Raw genomic sequence first — 25,568 nt, 5'->3', positions numbered from 1 at the left:
GGCGCTTTGCTGTCTATGTTTCCTAGTTCTACCTCCACTCTGAAAAAAGGTCTCCTAAGATTCTTTGTACAAGCCGCCCGCCTGGTCATGCCTAGGTTCTGGAAATCCACATCCGCCCCTCTCATTAGGGACTGGCTCATCACCTTTGAGAAGATCTACATAATGGAGGAGCTATGTGCAGAGGACACGGGCAACTCCACTAAGTTCTTAAAAATTTGGACCCCCTGGATCCTGTTTAAGGGATCTCCTGATTATCTCAACTGGTTAAATAGAGATGTTGCCAGTCCCTGGGGAGATTGCACCCCCCATACGAAGTTTCATCCTCTAGACACTACTGATGGCCCCATCTAAGCTAAGGAGTACTGTAACTGAGGTCCGGGCAACTTGGGATCTATTCTTCCTTGTTTAATATACCAATACTTTTCTTGTCAGGAAACCCTCTCCCCTCTCCCTCTTTTCCCTTTGTGTCCTTGTCTTAGTCAGTTACCTCTGTGCTGTGGTATATATGTTAGAGCTTTTTTATTTGTCTCTATTTACTTATAATTGAGATTTTGATATGTCTTTTCAATGGAAGATGTGATCATGGGTTATACCCCTACTTGCACTTTGCTATATTATATTTCCTTATTCTACTTGTGACCATCTGATTGTATACATTTATATGTACACAGCTTCAACTTGTAATCGGGCTGTTTCTTGATGTATTGCTCTCCTACTAGCTCATTCTAATAAAAGTATTTGAACAACAATTTAGTAGAGACAGGTCCTGTGCTCAGCTGTCAGACAGACATGGATTATAGCTACTCATGCCTTCTCTTTGCTAGGTTACAGAAGCAAAATATAGTGAATACAGGAAGCTGCATTGAAGCTGCCTCTAGGGTATCCATTGATAAAATAATCTCTGGATGTTCTCTGTGCATAGAGGAGCTGTTGGGTTTTAGCAGACCCAAATCAGCTCTGTAAGTGTAAAGAACCATTCAGGGGCTGTTTTCCTCTGTAAATAGAATTTTAGGACTCTTATGGATGCCCCAGTTACAGTAGAAAATTAGCAAAATGAAAAAAAAAAAATATGTCAAAGTATCATTTCTTTCTATTTTATGTACCAAACATTCATATAAAAATCAATAAATAGAAATAAAGAAAAATATTTAAAAAACCGAGGCCCATGCTAACCCAAACTGTGACAGTTTGGGTTAGCATGGGCCTTGGTTTTTTAAATATTTTTATTTATTTATTAAAAACAAACAAAAAACATTGGATCATTTTGATACCTAGAGTGGTCATCACTCTAGGTATCAAAATGATCCAATGTTTTTTTGTTTGTATTTTAACGGCCATCACATGTCTGTTTTAACAACAAGGGTAATCTATGAGGTTATTCACACTGCATTTTCTTTCATGGCTAGTGAATAGCGGATATAAAAAAATAGAACATTATATTTTTACCATTTTCACTGACTGACAGTCCCTATACAATTGAATGGGACCATTTTATTATCTGTTTCCCAGAAAGGCATCAGTGAAAAAACGTCCATTAAAATCGGACTGTTTATCCGTTTTTAGCAGACTTTTTTCATTGTTATATGCATATATCCTATACTATACTTTGAAACTATATTTTATTTAAAGTTTGCCCCAAATAAAACTAAAATATAAAGAAAAAAAGATATTTCTGTAGAGACATATTAATAAACAGTCATATGTGTCATAAAAAAAGCACTACAAAATGATTTTGATAAACTAACAAATAAAACATTAGGACTGTTAAACCACCTTGTGTGCAAATTGCAGAAAAAAAAATCACTAAGAGGACATGATTGCATCTTATTTCATGGGGATAGTTTCTCTGTAAGTGGTTAGCTTCAATTGAAATACAGTATATTAACTGTTTGCAACAAAAGGTTAATGGTTATATATATTTACTATACATAAATGAATCATGTTCAGAATGATTTAATTAGTAGAAGTGTAATAAAAAATGGAATAAAAATGTGGGTTACAGATCACAAACAACTAGGATGTTATATTTTGAGCTTAAATAGTGTGACTCTGGGGATTTTAGGTGGCAGCATTTTGCTTGGCAGTGCCATCTGGTTATTTTTATAGATTTTTTTTTACACTGTGTAAAAGAAAATCTTTGCAATATGTGGTGCTTAGAAATGTGGTCCTTACAGGAAATACATTTTGTTTATCAATTGGAAACATACATCATACAATTATTTCATATACTGCTTGAAATAAATACCTTTAATTAACAAAAAAATAATATACACAGAAGAATGATCTAACTAAAGACCTTAAAGGATAACTGTCACACTTAGACCCTAATTTAAATTTCATATATGTAGTTACTAATAACATGATATTCCAGAATCAGTTACTATTAGACTGACTTACCCCATATTTAATAAGATTTAGCCCATAACAACCAGTCTGCATAAAACTGCAACTCACTAGCCAGTAACAATAGCCCCCCAAAAATGTCAGTAACCACAGCCCTCCCCCTAAAGGGTTAATCTCCTGCAGCACAAAGGGGTCCTCTTACCACATGTTGCTTTCATTTGTACACTGAGCAGACGGCAGATCTCCCTTCCCTGGTCTGCGCTGCTTCGGCTCTGCATTGTCCCAGTCTGCTGAGTGAGGGAGCGTCTGCCAAGCGTAGGGACAGGGAGAAGTGCACACAGCCCAGGCACTGTTATCAGCTGCTGGGGAGGACCTGGCTTTAATCATTTACCTACAGTCCCTGGCTGTCAGGAATGTGACCTTGCACGCTGCGTCCTCCGTCCTTGAACACATAGACGGACCATGCCTAGCAACCCTATTTTAAGCAGAGGTAAAAGTAGGCAGTACAGGGAACTAAACTGTGGAATTAAGGGGTAATTGAATACACAGTGAAAAGTTGAAATAGGGCCACCAAGGAGATATTAATCACCACAATCCAATACTCCCCCCAAAAAAAAATAAAAAAAAATACGACAGTTATACTTTAACCCGTGTCCTTCTTAACCTTTCCTCTTTACTCAAAATAAGAGAAACAAGAAATAAGTTGAGCAAAGAGCAACACATATGAAATGTAGAGAGTTAAGGAAGAACCCATGTGTATCTTAAATATCCCTATATAGCATAAATTCTGAAATACAATCAGTGATGATTCTTTATTTTTTATAACAATCAAGAATCACAAAAAATGATAACTTTGGAAAAAAATGAGTCAAGGAAAGAAGTTGTAATGTTTAACTATAAGGTAAAGCTACAATCTAGGTCGATTTCATAGATAGTGTCATAAAGATTTATTTTTTTTTTATTTCAGAAATGACAGCTTTCTAAATTCTCATACTCTGCAGTTTTGGTGTTGCAATGCTTTAAACAGTCATATTAATGTAATACGTTATATCAGTATATTAGCCGACCAGTAAAATGACAGCAATTCTCAAATGTGTCATAAAATATCTAGAGAAGCAAAGGGTTTGCATGCAAAAAAAAAAGGAACTGAAGAAGTCTTGGCTTCTCTAATAAAGACTCATGGGTGCTATATCCTCACTTTTAGTCCATTCCTGCTGTTTTCCTTACACCTCAAGCCAGTGTTTAAATGTACAAGAAAGGCCAAATATTTGACATCCAAGTGAAAATGGCCTACAGCCATCAGAGGGATAGCCAGAAGCATTTATCTCTTCAACCTGACCTCAGTATCAGTTTTTGAAAAGTACAAGAAAGAAATGCTAATACTTTGCTCTAAATCCATTAAAATAAACGTTCATGATATGATATATTTCTGCATAGTTAAAATGCTTCCTGCATAAAGATCTTGTCAATTTGATAAGGAATATGAAAAATCTAACTTCTATGACAAAAAAGGATGTCTCTAGATTCTATGAACAGTCTGTCTTAATTCTTGTATGTAATATGTCAGTGATTTAAGCAATAAATGTACCAAGTCTTTATATGGTTATACCGTGCATATTCAAAAAATAGAAATAAGCTATTAAAATGGACCTTAATTACTATGAATCAAAGGCTGACTAGCTCTAAAAAATACATCTGCAAAAGATACTCAGATAGGATAACTGTAATATCAATAAATAAGCTTTATTGTGCCACATCTTTACAGGGCAGAGATTTGGTCTTAATCTCTGCTATAATTTAGTTTCCTGGCATATGTTAAAAACTAACTACTCTGGTCCCTATCCTTAACCCAAAATGCAAAAAGTTATACAATTTGTGTAACAGCAAAGTGTGCCAAAGTTTGCAGCTTTTTAGTGCCACTTCTCTGGTGAAGAGGGGATGATACATGTCCCCCTAGGTTTGTTTTGACTAAACTTGCTGATTTTTCTGGAATCGGACAATCATCTAATGTGTATGGGGTACAGGGGGGATTAGGCAAGCTAAATCTCAACTGCCCCATATTTTTGTTCTTGGGGAGGTACTAAGAACACTTGCTTTCTCACCCAGGCTGGGCAGGTATGTGTATACCCGGATACACATAGTGATAGCTATGATTGGCCTTAGGCACATGTCCATAGGTAAACATGTTGACTGTCGAGCAATTACACAAACTGCAAATAGAGTGCAATTATTTCTAGAATAAGTTCAATCAAAGTGAAGTGAATGCAAATAAAAAGATTGCAATTTATATACAACAAAAGTAGCAAACAATGGAGTAGTCCAAGCACACTGACCCTTATTTATTAACGTGAATGCACATAGATGCTGACGTTAATGGTGCCAAAAAGCTAGTTTATTTTTCGTACATTTTGCGTTTTAAAAACAACAACCCTGTAGTTAGCTCTTTTAGAGGTGTGGTTTAACAGAAAAGGAGTCTGGTTTAGCAGGAAAGGGGGGGGGGGGTGATCTTCAAATTTTCCACTGAAGAAGTAGCAGGAAGCTCCGAAACGCGTATGGGGACTTTGAGGTAGTCATACTCATACAAAGCTAGCTAAAAGGATCCTAAAAAATACAAGAGCTCCGGAGTATTTTAAACTTTTTTAAAAATAGCCGCAGCCTCCCATTTCCCGCCATCGGACACCACGTGCAACGCCGATGTGAATCGAGCGGGAGAATCGAGCGGGAGAGTCAGCGAGCGCGAGTGACGTCACCGGAAGTGACGAACAGCTATAACAGCTGATAGAGAGAACACACAGCCCCGTGAGCGGGAACAACGCACGTGGATACCACCCGCCCGCCAGGAGCCGCCTGCCAACCTACCCCTGATGCATAGGAGGGTAATGTACTTGCTGAATTAGCAACTCTTATAATACCATTATCGCTGGATAACTTTGAACACAATCACTAACTGGAGGTGAACACTGTATTTATCTGAAACAAAGTGGGCAAAACCAGATTGAACTGGACATCACCGTATCCCCTAAAGGGGACCCCCACTTCTCACTTATATATGCCCTCCTTGCGACACATCTGGACTTGAGACTTGATACCTAAACCTATCTCCATTAGGTCTATAAGTTTTATTACCATCCTATTTGGACATTTTTTCCTATATTATTACCATCATATTTGGACATTCTATTCTAATTGTGGATTTTTACTTGTGTATTCTACTGTACATGCATTTTTTAGTATAATAGGCACATTTTATATTATTAGGAGTACGCCATTTTTATATTACTAAGAGTACGCCATTTTTAGACCCAAGGATTTTTACCACTACAAATCTTTATACGTGTATCTATTAAAAATAATAAAACGCTCTTTTTTCCATGCACGACCTATGATTAGAGTGCCGTCCCTATACTTTATCCTATGATCTTAAAATTTGCAATTTTGTGCCAAAACTGCACCACAACTGAAAAGTGCCAACCAATGGTATAAAGTTAGTTATTTCTGCACCAGATTAATCATCCAGCCTGACCGCCTGTGATATATCTGGTGCAAGCTAGATAGCCTGTCTAAGCTTACACTGACTACAGGATTAGTGAATCCGTCCTGTTATATTTACATCATATGGACCACAGTAGGAACTGAGTGAGACAAAGCAATGGTGCAAAGATGGTACTGTGGTCCGAATGCCTTGAATAGAAGGGGGGGGGGATATTTCAGTCAGTTTGAGACTTTATACTACCCTTGCCACTTTTGAAAGGTAAAAATATAGCCTAGCTAAAACTAACTTTGATAACACTTGTCACAGTATTATTTCCTACCATCTTGTGACAAAAGCCATTGAAATACACGTACATTGAAAGAGTTAGCACTTTAGCAAGTGCCATTTATCGTGTAGAGAAAGTTAATACAAGGCAGTTACTAATGTATTGTTATTATACATATTGCCTCCTTTTGCTGGCTGGATTCATTTTTCCATTACATTATACATAGCTCATTTCCATGGTTATGACCACCCTGCAATCCATCAGCTGTGGTCGTGCTTACACAGTATAGGAAAAACCACTGGCCTTTCTGGTGGCTGGAACTATGGGAGCTCACATAGGCTGGTGCTTTTTTCTATAGTGTGCAAGCACGGCCACCACTGTTGGATTGTAGGTTGCTCATAACCATGGAAACAAGCAGTGTATAATGTAATAGAAAAATGAATCCAGCCAGCAAAGGAGGCAATATGGATTATAACAATACATTAGTAAGTGGCTTGTATTTACTTTCTCTACATGATAAATGCTATTTGCTGAAGTGACACAGCCCCTTTAACCTTTTTGTGCCATTTTTTACTTATCATGTTAACCATCAAGTTTATCTTGGCTGAATCTGTAAGTGGATAAAGTGGGCAGGTTCAGTTATAGGTGCCATATTTACGTACTGCAACTTAAAATAAAAAAGCAATCTTAGGGTTCATTCACACATCCGTGTGTTTTTTGCGGATCCGCAATTCACGGAAACCGGCAATGTGCGTTCCGTATTTTGCGGACCGCTCCTCGCCGTCACTAATAGGATATGTCTATTCTTGTCCGCTCTTGCGGACAAGAATAGGACAGGCTCTATTTTTAGGGGAATTGGAATTGCGGACCCGGAAGTGCGGGTCTGCAATTCCGGATACGGGCCGCACAATGTGCGGCCCCATAGAAATGAATGGGTTTGCAATTCCATTCCGCAAAATGTAGAACAGAATTGCGGATGTGTGAATGGAGCCTTACTCCAGTAGGAAGATAGGGTAAAAGTTGGAGAAACATCTCCAGAATCATGCCTAAGCATTTCACAAATGTCCCTCTTCTGCTCCATTTTCTGCTATTTATGCTGTATATAAATGATCATCGTTATGGCTGCATTCACTTCACTTTCATTGGTGTTATTTTATGTAATATTTTCCTGTCTTTGCAATTTTTGTAGTTGCTAGACATACCATATTTATATGCTTAACTTTATTGGTGTTTTCAAGTTAAAATGAAGTTCCTGTGGCATAGCCCCTGAAACAGAAGATTCATACTCAGTGTTGGACTGGGATGTTTAGGTCCCACCTGTACAGTAAATTTGGGATGTTTAGGTCCCACCTGTAAATTTCATTCTGGGGCCTGTTGTAAAGCCACATAAAAATATTATCCACACACACATGGTTTCTTATGGGGGTCGATGCAGCAACTTTGAGAAGGCTAAGTCCATGATGAAAGAAGATATTAGCTAGCCTGCTTCTGAACCTACAAGTCATCTCAGCCACCGATATATCTATAATAATATGTCATTGGCTGAAGCAGTGCATGTGACCCCATGCCCATAGCCAACTGGGATCACAGTGGCAGCGTGGTAAGTAGGAATTTTCTGTTTCAAGGACCATGCTGCGGGCAATAGTTAATTTTTATTTATATTTTTTTAACCGGAAAACCCATTTAAGACCCTACTGTGTTATTGGGTGATTTTTTTAAACCTATTTTAAATGTAATTCTCTATTTGTATATTTAAATAACCTTATTTTATATAATAATGTTTTGTTTTGGCAAGACTTTTTGTAGCTGTATCTCATTCACAAATAGAGTAGAGTAAATATTCCCCCAGAGAGTAAATCCATTACATTCTGGCTGCCTCCAGGAGCCACTAGGGGGAGCTTACTGCATACAGATTTTGCAGCTCTTATTGAACTAAACAATATATTTGTATACTGTGTGTTTCTAGGTTCCCACTTGTGGTTTACACAGATAGGCAGAATTTTATAATTTAACTCTAGCAAAGTCAAAGATTATTAACAAAAAACAGAACTTATATTATTATAATTATAAAGCATGGAGGTAATCACATACAGAATAGCATTTTGGAAATGAAATGTCTAAAAGTGGATATTTGGCTTCAGGAAGATTCCAGCTCTAGTGGGTGATATGTTCTGTGTTGAAGGTCAGATATCACAGAGAGGGGTCTAAAGTTTGTAATCCCTGTGGCTTAGAATGCTGCAATAAAGGGCAGTTCAAACTTTGGAGAACTGAGTGCGAGCGTGTTTTACATTAGGGGCCATATAATACCAAATTTCATTTAAAGCAGTTGCTGGGGGGAAAATGTGTTTCTACCTGTGTTTTCCCCTGTAGAAACAGTTGACGACCTGCAATTGCAAAACACTGATTTGTATATTCTTTATGGTATGTGCTATTTAAAAAGAACCTGTCACTAAACCACCAACATACTATTATGCATCTAGGTTTTAGAATCTCAAGCATGGTCATATCAAACCCACAAAACAAAATAAGAAACATTAAAACTTACTGGAAGAAGAGTCCAGGACAGCTATATTGTGTGCATTCTTACTGTGTCAGTGAAGCAGAGTATGGTACACCTCACTTCATTGTGCATGCACTGCACAAAGGGCACATACGAAGTGAAGCAAGGTGGACCATCCCTGGCTTCACCCGCACAATGTGCATGTGCTTGATGCTGCTGGAGAACTATCATAGACTCTTCTTCCTGTAAGTGTGAATTTCATTTTCTTTTAGGGACTGATGGGTTTGGCATGGGCAGATTTGGGACCCTAAACCCCAGCTGCACAATGTAATGCTCATGATTTAGCGGTCACAAACCAGATGACAGATTCCCTTTAAATCCCAAGGTTTGTTTTAATTTCTGCTTTATGCAATAAAACATGCAGTTCTCTCCAAGTGGGTGCATTATAATCTTATTATATATTTTGTTCTTGTCATAATTGCATGTTGGTCATGAAATAAAATATTTGTACATATTTAAAATAATCTAATACATTTAAAGGCAAAAAATTATGAACTTACCATCATACAGATTTTCCCCCCAAATTAATATTGCTATTTTTTAAACCTACTTGAAAGCATAATTATTTGAATGTATTTTGTAAAAGTTAAAGAGAGGTCATTTCTTATATAGCTGATTACAGTTTTCCTGCTCTGGCAATGACAAATGGCCTCTGGCTGCAGTAATGCAATATACTACCCTGCTTATCTAATAGTTATCCCTGCCCTTCCACCCCAATCTTATTTCCTCTTTATTTTATGTTTGCCAGATCTCATCTTACAGAAACTAGTAATGTAACACTGGCATTGAGTTTGAACCCTATGCCTTTTTCCAATATCAGTGATATTTCCAACATTTTACAAAGTACAATATTTGTGTCTGTAAAGACCTAGAGAATTAAAGGGAATATATAACCCAGGATCTTGCTAACCAACTGTCTGCATAGACACATAGCCATAGTTTACCTGATTAAAATGCTATTTTTCTTTTATTAATCTGAGGCTCCGTTCCCAAGTTATGATACTTGTTTTTAATATGCAAATTAGGCATTTGGTGCAATTACGGTGTCCCCATTGCTCTTGTTTCACCTCAGCTGCACACTTTTCTGTGGCCAGCCCCTCCATCGCTGCTTTAATTGACAGGTAGTGGCAAAGCAGCCGGGGAGGGGGGAAAGGGGGGGATGGACTGACCAAAGAAATGAGTGGTGGCCATAGAAAAGGTGGCTTTCAGGACTTGAAATGGCCAAAGCTATAATACCAAGCATATCTGCGCATGTCTGCAGATCAACTTAAACAATGATCTGGGGGTGTACGAAAAAAGACAACATTCTGCAAACATCTTTTGAATTTAGTTTTTACAAAATTCACCATGCAGTACAGTAATACATAATACATTTGTTTCATGGATGAGTATTATTTTAAAGATACCAAATTATATATTTTTATATTTTGCTACTTTTTTTTAGAAACCTGTACTTGAATTCAGTGTTGCTTTACTCACCCTTGTTATTAAATTGGCGTCCAAAATAGCAGTGAATTTTGCACAATAAAAACACTTTTAAAATAAATTGTGTGGTCACATTTTGGGGTGCATATGAATTTTGAATCACTTTTGATTATGTTTTCTGGGACACCAATGAACAAAAAAAGCAGCAATTCTGGCTTTTTTTTTTAAACTGGGGATTAAATACCATGATCTGACAAACAAATTATGTGAGCTTCTTTCCCAAAAAAATTCTGCAAAAAAAAAACCCAAAACCTTTTTTTCTTTATTTTTATTTTATTTATTTTTTTATTCCTACAAGGAGGATTTGAACATGTGATCATTTGATCCCTTACTTAAAGGGAACCTGTCATGTGGATATTTGATTATAATCTAACTAATTTATACAATCATTAACTACTAAAAAGTGCCTTAGATGTATTCACTTACTGGTGTGACAGATGGTTACCTCATAATATACACACAAAGATGCCACATGCTAATGAGCTGATTTGAGTCCGGCGTGATGTCATGGAGTCCAGCGTATATTTATTTCAGAGCTATAGCCACTCCCCTGCCCACCTGCTGCTGATTCCTATGGAAACAAACTGTCACTCAGCAGCAGGTGGGCGGGGAGAGTCAGGAGCTCATGAATATTCATGACTCATCATTATCAGCTGGAGCTTTTCAATACAAGATGTTGGCAGATTGACTGTGCCATGCAGATTGACTGTGCCCTTGTGCCATGCAGGACATCAGGAAAGCTGAGTCACATTACATAATGTAGTGACAACCAGCTTTCCTCCTGTTCTGAATGGCATATGTGCAGAGGGATAGCCTGGGAAAGCTGAGTGACCCCCCCTTCTTCCACACACACATACACCTCTGCACTGTCCCGACTCCTCACCTACAAGTCGTCACTTACTTCATTACTGGTGGGGTTGTGGCAAGCCAGAGGAATCAGGTGGGAGGCGTAGCTAGCAGGTGGGAGGCAGAGCAAGGAGGCAGGAGGCGGACCTAGGAGGTGGGGGCGAGGCTAGCAAACAGGAGACAGCTAGGAAGATAGATGGGGCGGAGACTCTCCTCCACTGCGGGCCCCCCTTTCTCATGGGCCCCATAGCAGCTGCGTGGCCTGCCTATATGGTAGGTACGCCACTTATTATAGCAAAACATGAACAATGAGGTGGAGTTTATCATATAAAAATTCACTCTTTTTGGGTCTTCTAAATACCATACATGTCTCAGTACAGGACACTAGGTTACTAGGTCACTTATGATAAGGTCTCTTGTTGTACTTAGAGACTAAGGCCTTATTCACACATCCGTGACAAGATGGTCAGTGGTTTATCTGTGAAGATGTTCCCGAAAAATCTTTATATAGTTTGTGTGTCCACCTTTTTGCCCCATGTGTCATTTGTATTCCAAGTACATTGCCAGGCTAAAAATTTGTTTTGAGACCATCTTCTACCAATTGTCCATAAAAACTATAATAGAAAATGGATGATATCCGTGTTGTGTCAGTGGTTTTCACGGATCTATACAATTCAATGGGTGTGTTTGGACCAAAATATTCCATTCTTCTATGTTTTTTCATAATTAGCGGAAAATCATGGATTTGAGAATAAACTAAAGTGTGAATAAGGCCTCATGCACATGACCGTAGTGACTCATTCACTTCAATGGTGCCGCAAAAGATGTGGACAGCACTCCGCATCCGTTGCACCGTTCCGTGGCCCCACAAAAAAAATATAGCATGTCCTACTCTTGTCCGTTTTGCGGACAAGAATAGGCATTTCTACAATGGACCGCCCGTTCCGTTCTGCAAATTGCGGAAGGCACACAGGCGTCTTCGATTTTTTGCGGATCTGCGGTTTGTGGACCGCTAAAAACGGAACGGTCGTGTGCATGACGCCTAAGGCCTAAGATAAGGGAGGTAACAATCTTTTAAAGAAATACAATGGCTACATATTTGAGTATAGGATTATATTGTGAAAAACTTAATTTCTCTTTGCTTTACTATATACATTGAGACATGTATCAAAATTGTCATTTGTGTATTGCTGGGAAATGGCTAGCCACCCTTCGCACATTTATGGCACCTATCAAGGTTGCCATGAGGCTATATATTATCCATTTATAACAGTAACTCGATGTATTACTAATACTCAAGTATTACTGACAACAGTAGTGTGTAAATATTATATATAATATATATATATAAAACATGGGATCCACCATTCACAAAGATGATATCACAGCTTATCTACTCGCTCCCGACTCTGCACTGGTTACAGAGCATGCCTAGAAATCTCTCCAATAGAAGTGAATGAGTCAGCTCCTGTCCACAGTATATGGCCCATGGTGACTGCTGTAATGCTTTTCGCTAAATGTTGTTAAGGACAGCTCAGCCAAGGTGACTGCCCACACTTTAGATAAAGAGAATCTGTAATCAGAAAACAAAAACAGGTTAGAAAAAAAAAATAATTTAAGGTAACACATTCCCTTTTTAATATTATTATCTAGTGTAACTTGGATATGATCAGGACTAGAGAGGAGCTAATTGATTCCTACAAATCAATTTGTTTAATCAACCCAAGTTCTACACTCATGAACAGTCACTGCTCCACAGTCAATTGGAGCAGCAGCATAGACGAGAGAATGTCATGGTCAGCTAAAATGTCCATCCCAATCAATCAATCGGCAGGGGGAGCATCTTCAGCTACAGGGACATTTCTCACAGGTATAGAACTCGGGTTGATGAGAGAAATCGATTTGTAGGAATTGATTTGCTCATTACTAATCCAGACATGTCTTATTATAAAATAATATTACCTAAAACAATAATTGTTATTAATAATAATAACTTCTATATAGCTACACCATCTTCTGTTCAATATGGTACAAAACACAATACATGCTGTACAATGAAGGAAAAATTAATCAAATCAATAATACAAGTATAGTAATAAAAACAAATATAAGGCTTTAAAGGGAACCTGTCATGTGGATATTTGATTATAATTTAACTAATTATATACAATCATTAACTACTAAAAAGTGCCTTAAATGTATTCACTTACTGGTGTGACAGATGGTTACCTCATAATATACACACAAAGATGCCACATGCCACATGCTAATCAGCTGATTTGAGTCCAGCGTGATGTCATTGAGTCCAACGTTTATTTAATTCAGAGCTATAGCCACTCCCCTGCCCACCTGCTGCTGATTCATATGGAAAATAACTGTCAATCAGCAGCAGGTAGGCGGGGAGAGTCAGGAACTCATAAATATTCATGACTCATCATTATCAGCTGGAGCTTTTCAATACAAGATGTTGGCAGATTGACTGAGTCAATTAAAGAAAGTGACCCAGCATTTTGCTAAGAGAATCAGTCACTTATTTTTGTTGCCCTTAGTTAGGACACCATAAAACTGGTGATAGGTTCCCTTTAAGTAGATAACTGTTTTATAGATCTGTGCTGTATAAATCTGTAATAGGGCATACAGTACCTCGAAATCTATGGACCTGTCTGTCTCCAATTTCATATACAATCATACAGAGGTTGTGGTATAGTCCTACACATATTATAGAGGAATTCTCCGCTATGAGCATTGCTTCTACAGCAACATATGGAGGCATTATAGGGTGGCACAGGGGGTGTATATCGCTGTGTAATGTAAAACCTGGGGGATTCAGTGTGACTCGGTACATAAAGTCTGACAGAAGGTGTTAGCTGTCTAAAAGCTTTTCAAGAAATGTTCTTTTTATTTTGTACAATGTCTATTTGTATGCCTCATGAAGATTTGTAGACTGTATTTATTTATTACATTTTGCATGTGGTTGTACTAGCCGTTTTCAATACAAATAACATTGCATACATATGTCAATGTCATCTCAAATACAATTTTGTTTCTTTCAGCTTGTGACCTTATGAACCAAGGCATATTGGCCCTTGTCAGCTCTATCGGATGTGCATCAGCAGGGTCTTTGCAAGCTCTGGCAGATGCTATGCATATTCCTCATCTTTTCATGCAACGATCTACAGCAAGGACGCCAAGAAGTAGTTGTGGACTCAACAGGGGCAACAGGATTGATGATTATACATTGTCTGTCCGCCCCCCGGTCTTTCTGAATGATGTTATCTTAAGAGTCGTCACCGAATATGCCTGGCAGAAATTCATCATCTTCTACGACAACAACTATGGTAATTTCTCCATTTCTCCCACATTTTTGCATAAAATATAGGAAAGCTTCAACATTTACATACTTCCCATCACTGTTTTAAGAAAAGATAGAAAATAATTCTTTACGTGCCAAAATATTTGCATGTTATATTTTAGTCCTCTGGAGACAGTGTAGCATAAAAATGGAAATTGCAAAAGTTAACCATCCTGATAAATAACAAACAGCTATAGTTATCTCATTTTAATCCACAGTATATCACCTTCATTGCTCTGAAAAAAGTGAAAAAATAATATATATCTGTACATTGTAAGGTGGATAATGATTTTATATATATATATATATATATATATATATATATACTGTATATACATATATATACAGTGCTGCCCATAATTATTCATACCCCTGGCAAATTGTGAATCAGTAAATTTTTATTGATTTTAAACATACGTGATAATCAGTAAAAGGCGGCTACACAGTCAGCGCTTTACATAGCCACATTGGTAGCACCAACTCAACCGCAGCAAGTACAGCAGTAAATAATCAACAGACAATATAGTAAACCAAAGAACAGACAGTGCATTCATTGGATAGGTACATATACAGATATTATCTTGTATAGCAAGCACTCATTATGCATATAGGACCGTATTAATCAGGAGATGGTATTGCAAGCGGGGAAGACCTCCAGGAGCTCCACTCCCTCTCAAACGTTGTAGATGAGTGCCCAGCTCTTGCTACAATTTTCTCATGTATGTAAGTGGAATTGAGCTTACGGGTAATTTCTGTTAAACTAGGGACATTCTGGGATTTTCAATTTTGAGTGATAGCCTATTTGGTTGAGAGAAAAAGATGCCCCAGCAGCACCCTCACATCGCGAGGTATCTTATCTAAATCAATGTAAAGAAGGGCCAATGAGGGAGAAGGTAAGAGCTGGACACCCAGCAGGTCCGAGGCAAGGGAGAATGTGGCGTTCCATATACCTTGTAGCAGAGGACAGGACCATAGAATGTGATATAGTGTGCCTCTCTGACCACATCCCCTCCAACATAGATGTGAAGAACCTGGGAAAATGTGGCTTAAGCGGTCAGGGGTGTAGTACCACCTTAATGTGGTTTTCATCAGGGACTCATAGTGCAAAGCGCACCTAAGGTTTTTTCAAATAAAGGTGAAAGCTGAGGACCACTGTTTGTCAGAAAACGTTAGTCCAAGGTCCTTTTCCCAGGTGAGCAGTGGAGTCGTTTTAGTAAAGGATCCTTTGTCCCTGAGCATTATGTACAGAGGCCGCAGTCGTGTGCAATGTGGTGGGGCAAGTGACCAGAATTTGAACACTTCTTGGTTGCACACAAGATTGAGCGGAGAGTTAGCAGTAAGTAAGCGTCTAATACAAAGATACTTAAAGAAATCCATGTTTGGTATCAGAAATTGCTTATGAAGGTACTCAAAGGAGCAGAGGGTATCTGAAGAGAACGACTTTCATAGGAGGTCCAACCCGCTCGCCGCCCAGGGCGAGACCGAGATATTCGGGATAAGATGATTAAGTACCGTTATAAAGGTAAAGGGCGGAAAGGGTCCGGACACCTGAGGGCATAATTTGTGAAATTGGGACCAATTCTCTAATGCCATGGATACTAGTGTCGGGACGGGTGGTCGATTGAATGTTGGATGGAGAGCCGCCAATAAAAGGGTTTTAAGGCTGCTTACAGAGGATAGTGTTGTTTCCATATGGACCCACTGTCTAGCATGGTTATCCACCCACCATTCCCTTAGCTGGGATATCTGCGAGGCCAGAAAGTACTCGCAAATATGCGGGAGACCCAGCCCACCCCGACGCCTAGCTCTCTGCATTATTGTAGTTGCTATTCTGGGTCTGTGTCGTTTCCAGACCAGCGCATTGATCAACTGAGTACATTTCTTTAAAAAAATGGTTGGTGGGGTGATAGGCAACGTCTTGAACATATATAAGAGTTTAGGGAGTGTAAACATCTGAAAGGATGCAATACGACCCACCCAAGACATCTCATATTTGGCCAAGTTAGCGAGGTCCTTCTCTAATATCCCTAGGAATGGGACATAGTTTTCAGCGTATAAGTTCTTGAATGACGCTGTCAGCTTTATCCCTAAGTAATCAATCTGGCTATCTTGCCAATCCAAGTCAAAGGTGTCTTTAAGCGTCCTCACCCGGTTAGGAGGGATATTTATTGGGAGGGCCTGGGATTTAGCGGCGTTAAGTTTATAGAAGGAGAGATCTCCGAATCGGGATATAATGTCGATAGCAGCTGTGAGAGATGCTTGGGGATTTGACAACGTCAGAATGATGTGGTCCGCATATAAGCTAACCTTGTGTTCTGTATTCCCTATACTGATTCCTTTTATCTCCGGGCACTGACTTAGGGCCTGGGCTAGCGGCTCAATTGTCAAAATAAATATTAGGGGAGACAAAGGGCAGCCCTGGCGGGTACCATTGGTAACGCCAAAGGGGTCTGAGAGCGCCCCGTTAACCCACACCCTCGCGCTAGGCTGGGTATATAGCACTTTGATAGCCGCCAGGATGGCCCCAGAGAATCCCATCTTTGATAGGACCGCAAAGGCGAACTGCCAATTAATGCGATCGAACGCCTTCTCAGCATCCAACGTGACCATAAAAGCAGGGAGTTTCGATCTCTGGACATAGTCTAATATATTTAGTGTACGCCTGGAGTTGTCTTGTAGTCATCTGCCTCTCACAAATCCCACTTGGTCTGCGTGGGTGAGGGTTGAGATGTAGGGGGCTAGACGGTTCACCAGAATTTTTGCATATATTTTTACATCAGTATTTAGGAACGAGATCGGGCGGTACTTCTTTACATCGTCCGAGGGGGGGGTCAGTTTTCGGTATGGTGACTATCGTCGCCTCTAACATCTCTTTCGGGGGGCAGCTGGTATTCACCATTTGTCGGAAGATTTGGCATAGATAAGGGGAAAGTTCCCTTTGGAACACCTTGTAGTATGCATTTGAAAACCCATCAGGTCCTGGAGCTTTGTTGTTGGGTAAGTTAGCAATGATCCCAAGGATTTCTTGCTCCATCACAGGAGAGTTTAATTTTTCCAATTGGGCCTCAGTGAGATTCGGGAGGTCAAGGGAGGCTAAAAACTGATCTATGGCTGCCGTTGTTAGAGAAGGTTTATCCGACTGCGATTCCAGGTTATAGAGGGCTCCATAGAAGCTTTGGAAGAAATTTGCGATTCCTTGTGGGTCTACAATCTTTTTATCCGACGGTTTCAACGTAATAAAGGGGATCTTAGCTTTGGCAGTTCTCTCCTTCAGTCTGCGGGCTAGTAATTTCCCTGACTTATTGTCCTGCGCATAATAGGATGCACAAATTGTTTTTAAGTGTTTCTCATATTTATAGAGAAGACACTATTTTAATTTGAGGTGCAGGTTTTGCAATTGGGTTCCTATGGTAGCGGAGGGGTTAGTTTTGTTGCTAGATTCTAAGGACTTGATTTTGTAGTTAAAGCGGTTATGCGCTCTTCTCTATCCTTCTTTGCTCTACATCCCGATTTAATAAACAGACCTCACATAAATGCCTTATGAGCATTCCAAAGGGAGAAGGGGTTAGACACAGGTCCATCATTAGTACGGAAGAATTCTATTAAACCCTCTTGCAATGTTAGCTTGTTTTTGGGGTGCTCCAACAGAAACGTGTTATTGCGCCATGGGGAATAAGGGGGTCTGTTGATAGTTTCGTTAATTGTCAAGGTGATGGGCGCGTGGTCAGACCATGTGATCAATTCTATGGAGGAATGTGTGGCATTACGTAACAGATGTCGGTCAACCAGAAAAATATCAATCCTAGAATAGGTTTGATGGGCGTTTGAAAAGAATGAATAGTCTTTCTTTTTCTCTGTCATGATGAAGCCTCCAGACATCATAGAGGTCTTCTCTCAGCAAAAGGGAGTTGAGACTCTAGCTTTGGATGACGAATCCATAGCAGGATCTGATATAGAGTTAAAATCTCCCCCCCAGAGGACCAAACCTTTTTTAACAGCATTCACCTTGTTCATTAGCTTACGTATAAAGTGTAGTTGATGCTTATTCGGGACATATACAAATACCATAGTGTAAGTCACATTATTTATGGACGCTATCAGGATAATATATCGGCCATTTTGATCTATTATGGATCTGGACAACTGAAACACCGAATCTTTGATTGCAACCATCACACCCCTCTGTTTTTTCGTATAGTGGGAGTGAAAAATGTGAGGAAAATGGACATTTTTAAGTCTATGGGCGTCCTCTTTCAGCAGATGTGTCTCAGTTGCGCAGATGACATCCCCTTTCAGAGCCTTTGCTTCCCTCCACAGCATGGGCTGCTTGAACGGGTTGTTTAGGCCCTTATTATTTACAGCAACAACTTTAAAGACCATAGAAAAAAGGATCTATGCTGTGGAGGGCCAACTCATCAGTAAGGTCCAAACCATTTCGGGCAATAGTTCTCCATAACATTAAAGCCTGCTGACGAGTAGGTGACGACCTATCTTCTAAGTGCACTGAATAACAGAACATACAAAAAAAACAAATCTGCATAAATCAGATGAAAAAACTAACTTAGGACAAACAATAGATCGGCATGTGATGCAGATAATCATTTAGTAGGGCATATACACTCACCTAAAGAATTATTAGGAACACCATACTAATACGTTGTTGGACCCCCTTTTGCCTTCAGAACTGCCTTAATTCTATGTGGTATTGATTCAACAAGGTGCTGATAGCATTCTTTAGAAATGTTGGCCCATATTGATAGGATAGCATCTTGCAGTTGATGGAGATTTGAGGGATGCACATCCAGGGCACGAAGCTCCCATTCCACCACATCCCAAAGATGCTCTATTGGGTTGAGATCTGGTGACTGTGGGGGCCATTTTAGTACAGTGAACTCATTGTCATGTTCAAGAAACCAATTTGAAATGATTTGAGCTTTGTGACATGGTGCATTATCCTGCTGGAAGTAGCCATCAGAGGATGGGTGCATGGTGGTCATGAAGGGACGGACATGGTCAGAAACAATGCTCAGGAAGCCTGTGGCATTTAAACGATGGCCAATTGGCACTAAGGGGCCAAAAGTGTGCCCAGAAAACATCCCCCCCCCACCATTACACCACCACCACCAGCCTGCACAGTGGTAACAAGGCATGATGGATACATGTTCTCATTCTGTTTACGCCAAATTCGGACTCTACCATTTGAATGTCTCAACAGAAATCAAGACTCATCAGACCAGGCAACATTTTTACAGTCTTCAACAGTCCAATTTTGGTGAGCTTGTGCAAATTGTAGCCTCTTTTTCCTATTTGTAGTGGAGATGAGTGGTACCCGGTGGGGTCTTCTGCTGTTGTAGCCCATCCGCCTCAAGGTTGTGCGTGTTGTGGCTTCACAAATGGTTTGCTGCATACCTCGGTTGTAACGAGTGGTTATTTCAGTCAACGTTGCTCTTCTATCAGCTTGAATCAGTCGGCCCATTTTCCTCTGACCTCTAGCATCAATAAGGCATTTTCGCCCACAGGACTGCCGCATACTGGATGTTTTTCCCTTTTCACACCATTCTTTGTAAACCCTAGAAATGGTTGTGCGTGAAAATCCCAGTAACTGAGCAGATTGTGAAATACTCAGACCGGCCCATCTGGCACCAACAGCCATGCCACGCTCAAAATTGCTTAAATCATCTTTCTTTCCCATTCTGACATTCAGTTTGGAGTTCAGGAGATTGTCTTGACCAGGGCCACAACCCTAAATGCATTGAAGCAACTGCCATGTGATTGATTGACTAGATAATCACATTAATGAGAAATAGAACAGGTGTTCCTAATAATTCTTTAGGTGAGTGTACCTCGGCTCTTGGCCGGGAAGGACTGCACAGTGCTACCGTAACCAACACTACACCTGTGACTCCCATAACCCTTGTCAACGATGGGACTTCCTCTTCTGGGTCACTAGTTGCCAACCAGAGTCCAGGAGGTGAGCTTGGGCCTTGATCCAGGACCTCCATCGTGATATTCCAAGAGTCCAGAAGCTTCTTCCCGGATTCTAGAGAGGATATAACATGGACGGCACCCTGGTGATGAATCAGGACTTTGGTCAGAAACCCCCATCTGTAGGGGATGCTGTTGCGTCGCAAAGCAGTAGTAAAAGCACCGAGTGAACGGCGCTGCTGAAGGGTAATAGCTGACAAGTCCGCAAAAACCTTAATCTGGCAGTACGGAGAGGGCAGAGTGCCTAGTTTCCTGGACGCCGCCAAAAGCGCTTCCTTGATGTGGAAAAAATGGACGCGCACCAGGACATCTCTGGGTGACGAACTAGGAAGATGCTTTGGTCTCATCACCCTGTGTGCTCTATCCAGGGATAGATCATGTGGATAGAGTTATGGGATCAGGGTTGTCATGAGGCTCTGTAGATAAGGGGTCAGATCATTAGGTGCAATTTCCTCAGGGACCCCCCGGAATTTGAGCTTGTTGCAGCGCGATCTGTCCTCTAGATCAACCACCTTTGCCTTAACCCGGTCTATTTCTTCTGACAAATCATTATGGGCATCTATGAGCTGGTTATGTGAGGTAGCAAAGTCCCCCATCTTAGATTCAATATGATCCACCCTGTTCTCCACTGCCGCCACCGCTTTTTGGAGTGGACGGACCAAGGAGGTTAAGTCCTTATGAATGGACTTGCTAAAGAGGACCAGCATGTTCTTCAGTAAATTACTTGATGTAGGCCTGGATAGTTAGGGTAGTGTGGTCGCTCACCTCACTCGTTGGAGTCTCCTCACCCTGTTGAGGCCGCGCCTGTCCCACTGTAGGCGAATTCGAAGATGGCGCGGGAGGATTGGCGTGCTTCTGTGGACTCCCCGCCTGAGATCCGCGGACTTCTCCGGGCCTCGCGTGCACAGTCAGGGATCCTGAGGATGCGGGTGGGAGCGTGCCAAACGTGGCCTCCGGTGAGTCTACAGCCATGTCACCCCGGGGGCTGTTCCGGGCCTCTGTAATCTCAAGGCCTTGCTGGCGGGGTGGCGGAGGTGGTGAGGTATCCCCAGGAGGGCCGCCTTTCCCCAGGTAAAAGTCCAACTTCCCTTATTTTTTCATGGACCTCTTGCCTCTGGTCATCATCCGGGCTGACCGCGTTCTCTCAGCCGTAACAGAGAGCTTGGTTATGGGGTTTATTATCCCACTGTCGCTGAGGTAGCGCTGGAGCTTTCAACTCACGCAGCCATCTTGCTTGGCCGGCAAACCACGCCCCCCCATGGCAAATTTTGACTTAAAGTTACTTTTATTCAACAAGAAAGTAATTTTTTGACGGGAAATTACATAGGTGTCTCTCAAATGATAATAAGATGATGTACAAGAGGCATTATAGTGGGGGGAAAAAAAAACATTTCTCAGCTTTTATTTACATTTGAGCAAAAAGTGTCCAGTCCAAAATTATTCATAACCTTCTCAATAATCAATAGAAAAGCTTTTATTGGCTAATACAGCAATCAAATGCTTTCTATAATTGCAGACCAGCTTTTTGCATGTCTCCACAGGTATTTTTGCCCATTCATCTTTAGCAATGAGATCCAAATCTTTCAGGTTGGAGGGTCTTCTTGCCATCACCCTGATCTTTAGCTCCCTCCACAGATTCTCAATTTGATTCGTTGTCTGCTAACCATTTCTTCACCACTTTTGCTGTGTGTTTTGAGTCATGTCATGCTGAAATGTCCACTGTTACCCAAGGCCAAGTTTCTCTGCAGACTGCCTGATGTTGTTGTTGAGAATCCTCATGTATTGCTCTTTTTTCATGGTGTCATTTACTGTGAATAGGTTCCCTGGTCCATTGGCTGAAAAACACCACTATGGTTCAAATAAATGATATTCTTTACTGCCCATTACTGCAAGTTTTGGCTCAGTTCAATGATATAACAACAAATCGATAAATCGATAAATTTGCACGTGTCACTAAGTTAATTTTAGTGACACATGCACAATTGCTTATGTGGTTTACCAGGCAGATCATTTGCGCATGCGCCAATACTTGTAATAGCCGGGCATACATGAGATTATTATGGCCGAGTCTGATGTGCAGCTTTGGTAATCTGCTTGCACATCTGTAGATGGACGCTCTCTCACAGATATAAAATTCATTCAGATGAACAGTTTGATTGCAATCGTACGAATAAGTAGTGTAGATCACGAATATTCGAATTGCGAATTTTAATCGCGAATATTGGCACTTCGAGAATTCGCGAATATTTCGAATTTCGCTAAATATTTTCGTAATTGCGAATATTCGATTTTTGTGAAAATAAATCAATCAATCAAGAAAATAATGCCTGGAGATCATGAATTCGTGAATTCTCGAATATATGGCGAATATTCGCCCAAATATTCGCAAAATATTGCAAATTCGAATATTGCCCCTGCCGCTCATCACTACAAATAAGAACCACTAGATGTTTCTCTTCTGGAGTCCTGACTAATGCAGAACTGCCAATACAATACTCAGAGGATTCCTTCTCCCAAGTGCATAATTTTACATTTGGAAACACTGAACTGCAGTTTCCATTACTCTTTACTTCAGTAAACTATTTATTCAGTAAAGCTAAATCATTTCCAATGTTACAGACACCTCCAGGAATCTCAACCCTATTACAACCCTATTAATGTTTTGTGTGTATACTAGCAAACCTTATCAATCAAACCTTTTCCTATGTCACTTACAAAATAATTTATCATTTATTTTTAGAACAATTCAAAGACCTGAAAATAAATTACACTGTACAAGGTTATAACATGCTGCTTAAAGCATGTATACCCATACTGTACATTCATGTACTGTAACTCTAAATTCATACTATAGCATACAAAGGGGTTTTGTTCTTCAATTTAAATGGAATAAAAAAATGCTCCATAATGTATCAGTCACAGTATGGTAAAGATATTCCTCCCCCCTAGGAATTATCTGTGTGCAGCAGAGCATGCTAGGTGCACATGTTCCTGCAACTCCATGAAGAATAACTAATAGATGCTTCTGAATCGTTTTGTCATGGAATATATTAGCCATGTTAAAAGAGGACATGACACCAATAAAATACAGAGTGATCTGCAGGCAGGATGTTATAGAGCAAAAGGAGCTGAGCAGATTGATATTTAGTTTTATGGGAAAATATTGGGAATAACTTGTAATTTATAGTGTTGATCACGAATATTCGAATTGTGAATTTTTATCACAAATATCGGCACTTCGAGAATTTGCTAATATTTTGAATTTAGTGATATATATTCATAATGTCGAATATTCGAGATTTATTTTTTAAACCTGTACACATGATCCCTCCCTGCTTCTAGCTTGTGGGCCAATAAAAGGGTTGCAATATTTTTTACTTTAGGAGTGGTGTTGATTGCAAATTTTCGTAATGCAAATTTTTATCACAAATTGTTTAATTGCCGATTTCCGCGATCAAGAAAATAATGACTGGAGATAACGAATTTGCGAATATATGTAAAATATCACAAATTTGAATATTGCCCCTGCTGCTGATCACTAGTAATTTATTCATTTAAAATCCTGCTCTTTCTGGGCTTTGAAGTCAAGGAGGAGGTCTTATCAGTGATGGACAGTTATCCCTGCATACATAGTCATAGAGGGAAGGCTGTCACTAATAGGATCACCTCCTTGACTTCATGTCACAGGGCGCCAAAGGCGCACTCGGTCTCCCATCAGCCGCAGACCTGCTGCTTAGCTTCAGAAGTGAGGATCTGTGTTTGGCGGCTTTGCTAGCTGGGAGGCTCCCTGCTCCTAGGTCTGCCTTGAGCGCCGAGCTGATCACTCGGTGCTCCACTTGTCTGTCTGTCGGTCATGTGACGCTGGCCACGTCACATGACCCTCAGACCCCACTATAAATACAGGCAGCCTGCTGGCCACAGGTTGCCTGTTAATTCTAGGTTCATGGCTATTTGTTGGAATACTGATTACTCACCTGATCCTGTTCCCTAACGATCCTTTGCCTGCTCCTCCTGTACTGTGCATCCCTCCTGGTATTGTGACCCCGGCTCCCATCTGACTACTCTTTGCGGACTCCTCTGGTACTTCTCTACTGTCCTGGTATTTGACCCCGGCTTCTCCTGACCATTCTTTGCTTAACCCTTTGTACTGCGTAGCTCTCTTGGTTCTGACCCGGTCACACTTCAAAGTCCAGAATGAGCAGGAATTTTAATTTATAAATTACAAACTATATATCAATCTGATCCACTCCTCTTGCTCTATAGTATGATGTCTGCAGCTCAAACAACATGTTCAGACTGACAGTTTCCCATGAAATTAGTCATCGTTGCGTATTATATGGGTTCAAATATTAGGGAAGTAATTCCTTCATATGTTGTCAGTAACCCAAATCAGATCTAAACATGAAGCAGTGAATTAAAGTTCGACTAGCTCCTACAGGTATTACCAAACTTTAGTCTAATGTGTTTATGTTATGTCTAAAATTACTTTGTCATTTTTTTTATGTTTGAGGAGTGGGCTATTTGCAAAACTTAGCTAAATGTGGATGCACACTGAGTACCAATGCTGCGCTTGTATTCACACTAATAAATCTGCAGTTATATTGCTACATACTGAAAAGCATTCCATATGGTTATGCCTCCTTCACATATGACATCAGTGACAGGATAGTCAGTGGTTCATCCTTGAAAATGTATACATTTTTTGCCCTTTCCAAGTACACTTGCTGAAAATTAGTTTACTGAACATCTCCTATGAATAGTCAGCAAAACCACTAACCAAAGATGACATTCGTGTTGTGTCCATGGTTTTCACAGACCCATAGATTACAATTTACAAGAGGGATTCATAACTAAGGACAAAAATAGAGCATGCTTCTGTGGTGTCACCATAGACCCATGGTCAGTGGAACATCACTGATGTGTGAATATACACATCAAAGTCAATAGATACAGGGGCAGTCTGTGGAGAACATGGGCAGCACATGTCTGTGATTTACTTATATGTGAAAAAGGCTTAAGAGTTGTATAGCAAAAATATTATTACGGTATCCATGATATTTCAATATGTATTAATACATAAAATGTGTATTTTTTTAAAATATTCTGTCTAGTTATTTCAATTCTTAAAGTTACGATATATGTACTATGTCTGACCACAATCAGTCGCGCCTCTAGGACCATTAAATTGTAACTCAGTTTAAAAAGAACTCAGATTAAGTAAATTCTTACTTGATAAATA

General features: G+C 40.0%; 1 protein-coding gene across 1 annotated transcript in view; it reads left to right on the top strand.

The window, feature by feature from the left end:
* The window catches only part of GRID2 (glutamate ionotropic receptor delta type subunit 2), a 1,539,079-nt gene that overhangs the window by 697,994 nt on the left and 815,517 nt on the right, over positions 1-25,568 (top strand). The window contains exon 3 of the mRNA XM_044302725.1: positions 14,046-14,330. Within this exon, the coding sequence (XP_044158660.1) occupies positions 14,046-14,330 (285 nt within the window). The remainder of the gene's footprint in view (positions 1-14,045; positions 14,331-25,568) is intronic.

This window comes from Bufo gargarizans, chromosome 1 (genome assembly GCF_014858855.1).
Source record: "Bufo gargarizans isolate SCDJY-AF-19 chromosome 1, ASM1485885v1, whole genome shotgun sequence".
NCBI lineage: Eukaryota > Metazoa > Chordata > Amphibia > Anura > Bufonidae > Bufo > Bufo gargarizans.
The sequence above is the reverse complement of the archived record's forward strand: the minus strand, read 5'-3'. Positions and strand labels throughout refer to the sequence as shown.